The 11,662-nt window shown below is 41.4% G+C and overlaps 1 protein-coding gene across 14 annotated transcripts in view; it reads left to right on the top strand.

Annotated features, from left to right (window-relative positions):
* The window catches only part of msi2b (musashi RNA-binding protein 2b), a 237,049-nt gene that overhangs the window by 158,501 nt on the left and 66,886 nt on the right, over positions 1-11,662 (top strand). For all 14 annotated transcript variants that reach the window (XM_027148097.2, XM_027148086.2, XM_027148091.2 and 11 more), the window contains exon 8: positions 7,305-7,387. In XM_027148097.2, the coding sequence (XP_027003898.1) occupies positions 7,305-7,387 (83 nt within the window). The remainder of the gene's footprint in view (positions 1-7,304; positions 7,388-11,662) is intronic.

Genomic DNA, 11,662 nt, shown 5'->3' with positions numbered 1-11,662 from the left:
TCGTAAAAGCCCAACAAATGAGGAGTTCAGTAATGAGATCTATTGGTTTAGCTGTTGAGAAGTTGACTGCTGGGAGTTTGGAATGGCTAATTAGACCTAATGATTGAGGTCTTATGGCCCCGTGTGAGGCCTAAAAGAGATGGGGTGCAAAAAGGATCTGAATGCATTATTCAGCAGCAGATTAAAGCGAAGCTCTGTCTCTTTATGGTCATTTACACTGCTGGGGATTAGTTAAGGAAGAAAAGAGGTTTCAGTAACAGAGAGAAAGTATCAGCATTGCGAGTGAACTTTAAACCTTCCCCTCTTCTCCCTGGGCTGAAGATTTGCCTCATATTTCTTTAGCTGCTCTTTGACAAGAACCCGAAAATAAAAGACGAACAATTAGTGAAGAGTAAATGGTACAGATTTCTTTCTTCTTTATTTTTTTAATTTGTATGAATGATAATCACCAGAACTGGAGGTGACTGTAGCGTCTGCGCCTCTGCTGCCAGCAACAGCATTTATGCATCAAACATCATGTTATGAAAAAAAAAAAAAAAAGATTTTTTTTTTCACCCTCTCTTAATTTGTCATGCCAATTGCTTCCTTTGAGAAATTCCTATCATGGCTCTCGCCTTGATGTGTCTTCTGTAATTAAGGCCCAAATTGTTTTGATGCTAGTGTAATCACATTAGCCTTTGCAGAGGAGAAGGGTGAAATTGGACTTGTTGCTCCAGCGCCTGTGAGAAGGCAGCAGCCTGCATGGAGTTTATGGATTATGAAACAAAGAACTGTCAGAATGCATCGTGCTCAAAGCTCCCTCCCATATGGTGCTCCATTACCGGGCCTGTCAGAGCTGAAAGCACAGCCACACACACAATCAGTTCATCTTTCATATAGTTAAAGACAAGAATGAGATAAATGTCTGGGAATGATATGGAAATACGACTCAATTGTATTTGAACTGTTTTGTGTTTATTTTGGTTCACTGTTGGTATTCTCTTTCTGCGATTACTTCATCATAGCAATTATTGAATTATAAAAAAAAAGAACAATTGGAATTAGTGGACATTGAATTATACCCAGCTCATTTTGTAATCCGTACTGACTCACTAAGCTAAATAAGAATCTTCACTAATATTTAATTCTCTCTTAGATTTGACTGCATCACTTAAAGCACTTTTTTTTTCAGTTCTGTATACTTTCTTTTAGTTCTATTATTAAATCGAAATATAGTAGAAGAACTCTGCAGATGCATGCTTTAGAGATATTCTGTCATATACGGTCCAAAAGTCGGAAAAATCATCATTATTATTATTATTATTATTATTATTCGATATTCAAGATTCTGCACTATTTCTTGGCTAATATTTAAATGTAAGTAGATTTGTGATGTTTAGTTCTTAAATATTATCCCATCTATTAAAGCGTTTGTTTAGACAACATCATGTGGACGATCGGTGCTTGTTAGTTCCCTGCCAGCTCGAGTGCCAACTGCACTCTATCGTTAAATTCTTAAATTCATAAGACTTCATCGGTTATTAATTTACATACAGTATTACCAACGTTTACATTATGTCTTTTCTAGGGAAAAATAAAAGCTATTTTCTCAAAAATATATCTATCTAGATTTTTGACTATCCGAATGAAAATACAATATAGAATACAAAAAGAAAAAAATTTAATAATGAGCCTTGTTTTATTTTATTTTATTTTTTTACTTAATGTAAAGTTGAAAAAAAAAAGCATAAACAACTACCGTTAGCACAGTAAACATTATACTTATAAAAAAAAAACTCTAAAAAGTTTTAAAAGTATCATTTTTTTCTGCAGTAGTCAATCTGAAGTGTATATTTGGTCTATTACAGCCAAGTCCAGAGGGATTTCCTTATCTGTGTGCTCAGGTTCCCTCAATCTTAACCTTGTAGCTGCACTTTTTTCTGCAGATGGACGCTGCTGACGGTGCACACTTAGCACCTTTCTCATCATCCATCTTCTTTAATGAGGGAGGATGGAGTTAGATGATTAGCCATTAGGAACGAATGGCTTCCTTTAAAATGCTCTGGAGTCGGGGTTTTTTAGGTGGCTTTTGGGCCGTCTAATGTTACTATAAATCTTATCCCATTGTGCGTGAGAAGAAGGACACTCTCGTGCCACTACTATTATTTTACTATTATAAAATCGGTGTCTTCGCACAGAACTTGTGTCCACTTCTGTTTCCAGTCGTAGCTTTTTACTGCCCGTGAGTTCAAGGTTTTAAAGCTGAATAGCAGCACGGATGATAGGAGTAATGGAGCTCTCCTTGTGAAGTGTGATTTATGGTTAGTGAACTCTATCCATGGTATTACTGGTGTGATGGGTGTGTTTCTGGGTCTGCAGCTGCCTCCTAAACCACCTTTCAGAAACTAAAACTCTGCAGAGGCCTCAACAAACACGGTATTCAGTAAAGCATGGCGATTGATCAGTGCAGGAAGTGTATATGCTTCCTGGAGTTTAAAGCTCTTTGAGGCATCGCTGCAGATTCGATAAAAGGCTTAGTGAAGATTCTGTCCTCCTTGGAAACAGTCAGGGAAGAATTTAAAAACAGCTTTGATTTTTTACCTCTTAGTAGAAACTTTTACTCATAAAAGAAGCATTTTATTGCCCAGGAAACTCAAACGGGTTTATAATGCTCACCTGAAAAGCTGTTTAAATTCATATTTGTGTTTAGTTTTTTTTTTCCCACACACAAAAAACATTAAAAAAAAAACATAAAAGAAGATTTACAGAGTGCTTGTCGGTGACTATATTTCTTACCAGAAATGTTTACATATTCTCGTTTACACTGCTGTTTCAGGCTTGTTTCTGTTCAAGGCGCCTCTCATCCAAGTCATTATAATGTAACGGGATGGCTGCTACTACAATCGATTACTCTGTCTACTCTCATTTACTTTACAAGGGTTTCTAGTTCCAAAGAGCTTACAGAGAGGCTATTTTTCTCTCCTCTCGTCTCCTTTTTGATTAAGAGGATGTGTAAATAAGGCCACAAACTCCCATCAATGCATGCCAATCTATTTATTGACGCTTAAGGATCATTGTCAGTGTTCCTTGAAGACTTCTCGGTGCTGAACAATACAGCCTCACCCATCACACGCTGATACAAGAGAGCGCTCATCGAGATATGAAGAAAGGGTGAAGAAACATCCACTGCACATTTATACAAAGTTATTATGAATGTCAGACTTCTATCTTAGTGGGAGTGGTCTCTTGAAATCTGACTCCTCCCCATATCAACACGACATTCCACTCAGCTCACCGAATGGTTTAATGAGTGAGAAAGTTATAGAAATCATTTGCTTCAGCCTTTACAGTCAACAGATCTAACCCCAAATATACACCAGTAAGAGATTCTGAGGCGACATATTGGAGCAGCATCAAAACACCAGTTTGAGGGGATATTTCCAGGTGAAGGAATAACTTTGAGAAGAATGGTGTTTATTCAGCCTGTACAGTTCTACAGACTACAGTCCTGGCACTTTACTGATAAACTGCATGTTGTATTTTTACTTTAATTTGAATACTTAATACTGATTCTAATAACAATAGGATCTCACTTTGTACATTATGTAGATTATGCACCTTAAAGAGTGTGTGCGTGTGTGTGCATATGTGCGTGTGTGTGCACATGTGTGTGCGTGTGTGTGTGTGTGTGTGTGTGTGTGTGTGTGTGTGTGTGCTTTTGAAAAAGACTGCAGGCAGTCATCCGGAAAGCGCAGCTTTTTCCTTGTTTAATATGCAACATGCAATCTATGTCCCATCTCTCCTCTGGGAAGGATATGCCGCATTGGTAATAATATCTGATTTGGTTGTGTACCTCTTCCCTTCAAATACATCGAACTGCTCCGGGCACCCTCAGCTGTTTAAGCAAAGGTCAGTGGAAGACTCATTGATTTAGCATTTTAATTTTATTTGTGCTGGGCTCCGAGGGGGACTGGCATTAAGCGTGGCGGAGGCTCTTTGTTTTGTAAGAGGCTGTGAATGTCTGCGTGTCTGCAGAGACCAGGCCTGCCTCGCTCTCTGCTTAATAAGTGTGAGATGCGGCCCAGACACCTCTGTAATAGCCACTAACACTTATTATCCTTCCCGAGATTGGAAATCCACATGTTGTCATTGAGGGATTGTGAAAAAAAAAAAGTTTAAGATGGGAAAATAGAGTAGAGAAATAAACACCCCACCCCACCCCCACCCCTTTAAATGCACAGACGGTTCATATGATGTTTCAGTAGCACCCTGTCGCTTTAGCTAAGTACAGCAGAAATGCTTTCAGATGCCTGCAAACAGCTTGCTCGGTTCACATGGATGGCTAAATGAATGGAATGATCCTTTTGGGGGTTACAGACAGAAAACCCAAAGATCTCCATGCTGCTGACACACAGAAGCAGATGTTGTTTTGTTCTGTTGTGCCCTCTCCTTCGTCTGACTTTGCCGGGGCTGTGGAGAGGCCTCAACATATCACATTCTTCATTAAGAGATCCTGTTAGCCACTGCGCTAGTCAGCCTTGTCATTAAGCAGCCCGGAGTGCATTTGATTGGCTGCCAGGTCCGGTGCCGGGCTGGGAGCGCGCTCTGCCGATACTGCCCTGAACTCTGACACAGATGGCCAGAGAGATCGTTACCTGATCCCTCACACAAGGTTTTGTACAATCTGAATGCACTAATTAAGACAGAGCATGGAGGGAATTGTTCTTTGCTTGAGCTATGATGGTTCAGAGCTTTTTTTTTAACTCATAATACAGCAGTGCTTTATTTACTCAAGGGTATATCACATATTGCTGAAATTAGTACACAACAACAATGTGTTTTCGCTACTTTGACATATTCACAATATAGATTTCAGTATGATTTATTTTATTCCAGTGAATACAAATGATTCTCATTTGCTTTGTGAGGTGTAATATTGGTTGTATTGATGCTGTGCATGAGGCTTACCCTATCTAGCACAGAGTACAGGCGGTACAGCAGCCCCCAGCAGCCCCCACCACCCTGCTCCTGCCGCCTCCCTCCTATCTGCTGAGAAATTGCTCCTGACAGCTGATTTGTTGGTTGTCAGAAGTGGTCTTTGGGCGACTGATAAGGGTGCGGAGGCCTGAGATGGAAAACTAACTGCTTCTCATGATTTCAAAGGCAGCCCCATCAAGGCACGGGCTGCAGACACATGTAAATGTCTTCTAGCAGAAGAGGGACATTTTGCCCAGTCTGGCTTTACTCTTTACTCAGGCACCCAGAGTACGATATAAACTCGTAGGGTTCCCCGAAAAAAGCTCTATCGTTAAATTGTTTTTGAGCTTGTTATTCATTCTCACTTTTTTTAACATATGGTTATTGCCATGCCAGCAATATGCAGGCGTATTGTAACAAAGAACAAAGGAAGAAGAATGGATCATAAAGTGGGATAATCAGGCCCTGAGAGAGTGTGACCGGAGCCGCAGATAGGAAACTGTGACATCTTTTCTGATTAGCTGACGCAGCAAGCCGACTCTGCAGTGTTTAAAGGTATAAAAGCAGTGGATGTGGAAATGGCCCCAGGGTGGCCGGGCTGAGACAGGCGGATCTGTCAAACAGAGTGGACGTGTCAGGTATAGAGAGAACGCGAGTGAGAGAGATTGAGGCATCAGAGAGCGTGCATCTCAGGTCCATATGCCTGTCACCCAAGGGCTTCCCAGGAAAGGTGAGAAGGTACTGTATAAGAGAACAGGACAGACATATCGAGGGTTATACATCAGAGCCAGGAGTGCAGAGTGGGACACGGTCCAGCCTCTAGCCAAGCATCAGCCTGAGGCAACAAGAGGATGCCCTAATGGGCTCATACAGGAAGCCATTGTCAGAGGAGAGGTCACGGTAATTGGCTGCAAATTGCACTCCAATATCCGCCCATGAGAACCCGAGCCGGAGGCTCCTATAACTCACATCATTTCAGGGATGTCAGCCGGAGACACTGCCGCACCCTGGCAGGAAGAGGAAAAGAGCTTCCTCTTATCCAAAGGAGGAATCTGTACAAGTGACATCAGGGTAGAAACCATACATCACCTTCTAGTCTGTACATACAGAAATGACCACCGCTAACCTTTCCTGCGTTCCGACATGAAGGGCTTGTGTATTTACACTCTGACTCATGCCACAGATATTAGTACACCATCCGGTGACCTCCTGATACTTTACCAGTTTCATTTCAACAAATGCTCATTCTTTACCCCAGAGGAGGCAAAAAAAAGCTGGTAGTTATGAAGTCAAAGAGCACATACAGTGGTAAATGTTCTCCACCCCAAATAAAAAGAACTGTACTTATAATCACTCAAAGGTCACGTCGAGTCAGAGCACAGCCCAGAGGATTGTTTATCTGCTGCCCTCTTATCAACCCTCCTGCTTTTTTATCTGCTTTTATCACAGTAGGCATGAAGAGGGCTCCGCAGCTTCCTGTTTTAGGTTCGCTCTCAACCACGTTGACCCGCTGACCCTCAGGCTTATCTTGTGCTTTCCGAAAAACCAGACATTGCGTCTAAATGTGGCAGGCTGCCACAAGCTTTTTTCTTTTTTCTTTTTTCTGCTTCCCTCTTGCTTTGTTTCTGGTTGTTGAAGGGAGGTTCTGAGCTATTACTGATGGCTGTGTGGGTGTGTTTCTGTCTGCGTTTGTGTGGGTATGAATGCTTCACTGGCCTGTATGTAAGTGTTATTTCCCAATTTGGACAATATTTCTGTGATGACTAGTTCACTCTCCAGAGGTTTGAATGCTCTTTTGTTATTTACTGGATCCCCAGTGAAACAGTAGGATTTCGAGACAGTATTTTTTGTATGGTTGAGGAAGCTCTTAGCTGAGACATTTAGCTATATGGAAAATAGTATGTCATGCATTGAAACACCAGCAAAGAAACACCAAATATTTAGTAATGGGATTCAGATGCAGGGTTGGCTCTATGAATCTCATTAAACGGGCTTTGAGCTTCCTGCCTCTCCGAGGAACACATTCAGAGCTATTTTAATAATGCCCAGGTCTTCATCTCTTTAACAGCAAAAGAGCCCCTGCGTTGTACTGGATACATAATTTGCACATCATTAGGAGCCAATAAAGTGTAGATTGCTGCATGACTCAATGACTCATTTATGTCTGCACCATGCAATATTAGCAATCAACAGATATTTGTTGCTTTTCCTGTTCATTTAACGGCTTCTGTATTAGTTCACGACAAATCATGTGCTTTATTTTCTTTTTCTCTCCTCTCTTTTCCCTTCTTTTCCTCTCTTTTTCCTCTCTCCTCCTTGTCTCCCTCTCTACTTCCTCTCTCCTGCAGGATTTGGCTTTGTTACTTTCGAGAATGAGGATGTGGTGGAGAAAGTCTGTGAGATTCATTTTCATGAAATCAATAATAAAATGGTAAGTCAGTTTCACCTCAATTTTTCAGACCGGGGCGGGATTAATATTTGATAGCAGAAGCTGAGTCGGTTGTTATAACAGCTGCTATGCTGGGAGACCGGCTGGGTGGCCTAGAAGCAGGGAAGCAAGGAGTTTTCCCTATTCCCTGCCATCCTGGGTCTGGGCTGTGGCATGATATTGGTGTGCACTGGCCACAAAGCATGAAATTGTGTCTTGGTGCCCTGTCCACCAGACTGGGAGAGGCAACCTGTCTATTCCTTTAGCTATAATTCCGTCAGCCAATGAGAGCTGGAAGAGGAGCTGGCATCCATTTAAGGGCTTGTTAAAAGTGTATGGGGGAAAGATTGTGGAGAGATTTAAAATCATAGCCTTGGCAGCGTGAGCAGTGTGGTACTTGACACCCTGCTTACTGTTTTATGGTTTCTGCTGAATTTTTTATTCGATTTCTTACCTGCCTGGGGTTTTTGAATGAATGGTGCATGAGGGACAGGGTTGCGACCCTGAGGCTAAGACGGTAAGGACACCATTTTGACTAGCAAAGCATTCCTTTGCCATGCACTGTGTAGCATTAAATTCAGTGCAAGTGTGTGCACTTCTCTCATTCCACTTTATCACCAAGCTGCAGAATCACTAATGAAGGCCAGAATGGAATTCTTTAAAAGTAAAATAAAAAGGCACTTACAGGCCTCAAACTTCTGACTTGTCAGACTTGTCATAAGCAACTGCCTTGCAGACGTAGAAGCTGTGACTGAAACTGCTAGCACCTTTGTTAAGCAACGAGTCCCTATTTTCTGATGAAACAGGGCGACACATGGAGACTGCATGCTGCCTACAAAACCCACATGCACATTACAAGCACATTATTGATTTTTATATAATATTGCATCAAATTCTCTCATTGTTCAGGGAACACTGGGCAAATTTATCCTTTTTTTTTTCCTCTTCAGTCGATCTCTCTGAGCAGGAAACTGGCTATCAATCGACTGGCAGCATTAAATTGGACCATAGGGGGATTGCATGCATCGTTAGTGCCAGTTGGGAAGTTTAAAGAAAAAAAGGAATATGATTGGGTGGAGGTAGGGAGGAAGATTCATCTGCTGCATCCATTATTGGCTTCCATCCATCTAAAAGTGACAACTCTGTTATGTTTTTACTGGTCAACTTGGACAATATGTCGAGTATTAGGCAGTAGAAGGAGAACGCACTGGAAAGCTGTTCTGAAGCAAATCCCACTGTTTCTCTGTGTTTGCGTTTTCCTAGTGATATCAAATGCTGTCGTCGAGTTGCTTTTGCCAGAAAGATCAAAGTGGTCTCTGAAGCATCGTTCGCTCGCAAGCTCTGTGTGCATATTTGACTTGCTAATTCATCCGTGGTAATATTGTTATTATGATGAATATTTTGCAAAATGGCAGTAATGATCTCCCTCTGCTAGCGGAGGTCCAGCTCAATACGTGCACTACTTGGTTGGTCTGCAGCCATCTCCAGTAGCACCATCTGTGACCCACTAGCCCTGAGCTCTGGGTGAGTGGAAGAGCTCTTTTTAGAGAGGCTCTGATGACCCAGAGAGGCCACTCAAAAGCTGCCAGGGCTCTGGAGGGCCTTAAGTGGCTCTGAATGGTTCCAAGCACAGGATAAAATGGAGCATCCCAGACCCCAGGCGTGCCGATCAGTTCTGCTGTGGATGTACAAGCCACTGTACTTGAATTAAAACAATTCAAGAGCTGGTGCAGTAGAGCCCTTGACCTGATCTAGTCTGTTGTGGGACAAAATCCTGGACCCTGTGCATGTGTGCTCTGTTATCTATCCTATTACTCCAGCATACTACAGTATATTATATTACTCTTCTATTACTTAAAAAAACAGGGACATGTATGTTAGGGTAACCATCAACTGTACCTGCTTGTGGATTGTTTCCTTTTATGTGTTAAGCTTAAACATGATTATTTTTATTTAGGACGTTTCATTTCATTTTGAACGCTGTATTATTGCTATTTATTATGTTGGCTTTGTAGAAGCCAACATTCTGTTTTCCTATTTAAGCTTAGATAAAAATTTATCAAGAGTAACTCCTCCTACTTTTCTAAGCGATCCGAGTACCGGTACTTCTGGTACCGGGTCTCAAATTGGCCTTTTCCCCCATAGACTCCCATTATAAACTTTGGAGGTTTATAACTCGGCAAGCTTTGGAACTATCTACACCAAACTCGGCCAGCTCCTTCAGAGTGATACTCTGAACAAAGTTTAAAATTGGTGTACCGACTAGCCTTTCGGTTGTCCCGCAGCCCCGCCCCCTATATATGCAAAATCAAAAACCTTTTTACAACATTGACATGACATATCAAACTCAGCCCAATGTGGGGAACTTCCTCACAGGTATTCTGATGATGTCATGTGATGTCACGTGATGTCACATGGAAAAAATAAATTTAGCACAATATGGACATGTGACATCAAAACACTCAATGTGGGGAACTTCCTCAAGAGTATTCGGAGATCCTCACACGCTCGTCTCCACTTACCTCTAAATGTTTTGGCACCCTAGCTTTATGTCCACTTGCCTCCAAAAGTAACACTAATCACTTATGTGCATTCGCCTCCAAAAAGCACCGGCCTTCGCGAATACTTCGTCAAAGCCAACATCAAAGTTTGTCACGACAAACTTTACAAATCTAGTTCTAGTTTTGTAATATGGCCTTCTTTTCATTTTGTTATTCTTTCCCTGTTCTTGGATGTTTTTTGAACAAATATGCGGGAAAGCTGGGAAAAATCAGGTGTGTATGCTTATAACATGCTTTAACATCACTTCTTTAGTGACGATTTTAGGAACATATTTACAGTCACAGTTCACAGAAAATGTCACTTTCCCCAGGCGAGGGATTTTCCCAGGCTTCCACAAATATGGTTAAACTGATCAGGCTAATGTCTAATTCCTTTTTAGAATCTGATTTTGTTTCCTTGGGAAAGCAGACATCTGCATTTGAACTCCTGGGTCAACTTGGAGCTGTTCTGTTTAAAGGATCGGTTTATCTACAGGATTTTCATAGTTTTATTTCGAATTGACTTTCAAGCACATATTTAATTTCATCCTGCTGTTACATGACACCTGCATATGTCGCCATGACAGCTGACATAAGCACGCAAACATATTTATTAAACGATTTATTCCAGCATGTGTCATCAGATATACAGATCGATATCATTTAAGGCCAACAATATAAATATGTCAGTCAAAGTGGTGATATATCGAACTAATCCTAAAGTTAAGGATTACAGTCGGCTTGTCGATACTGGAAAAACTCTTGGAGTAAAGGTTCATGGGGGTTTTTATCAGTTATCAGGTGTGATGTGGCTCTGTGAATACTCTCCTGTCTTCTCTTAAGGATCCTCTGCATAGGATGATGTATCCTCTGCCTATGTGAAATAGACTATCATTTCCATTACAAGTAGCAAGTACGTATTGTTTAAATACTCATAAAACCACCCACAGACTACTTTGACATAAGTTACACAGTGGAACTCAAAAGCAAATAGAATACAGAAGTGGATGCTGAAATAGTCAGGTGTCCTTGATTTTTTTTTTTCTCATTCACTCCTCATAATATCTCTTGGTGCCTCGTGCTGAAGTTACACACTTACACACTCCTGGCTCACACTCCCTTTTTACTGTCATCCTTCTCCACTCTCCTTCATTGGTGGAGGATTGGAGGTTAACAGTGAACAGACTTGATGAGAGCTTCAGTTCACCTGCTTCTTTTCAGACAGCTGTGAAACATCTGGACAGCCAGCACTCCCTCTCAGTGTTGCATCAATTGGAAAATGGCAGAAGCAGGAGCAGGCAATGGAGTGGACGGAGAGGGTTAATGGCCAGTTCTTTGACCTCAGACAACTGTGTATTTGTATTTGTATTTGTGTGTGTGTGTGTATGCGTGTGTGTGTGTGTTCAAGTGTGTTCAATACTAGGTTAATTTTAGTGCGAGTGAGAAGTCAGGAAGCTTTATTTATAGTGTGAGGGCTGTTTGACACCATGGAAGATGTGACTAAACCTGACGTAGAATAAACACTCTAGGAGTCTTCATTGACTTGTTATAGTCTACCCCCACCCACCACCACCACCCTTGTCTGCCTGCCTTCCTGTCTGTTAGTCTGTGTGTACGTCTGTCTCTACCTTGTGAACCTGTGAAAATTGCAGTTTTTTTGCAAAATGAAAATGAAAGCAAGGTAGATCAATTCAGATCTTTTAATGTGATTTAGCAAACAAGAAAATTCAAGTGAAAA

The sequence above is a fragment of the Tachysurus fulvidraco genome, chromosome 11 (genome assembly GCF_022655615.1).
Source record: "Tachysurus fulvidraco isolate hzauxx_2018 chromosome 11, HZAU_PFXX_2.0, whole genome shotgun sequence".
NCBI lineage: Eukaryota > Metazoa > Chordata > Actinopteri > Siluriformes > Bagridae > Tachysurus > Tachysurus fulvidraco.
This window is presented reverse-complemented; position numbering and strand designations above follow the sequence as displayed.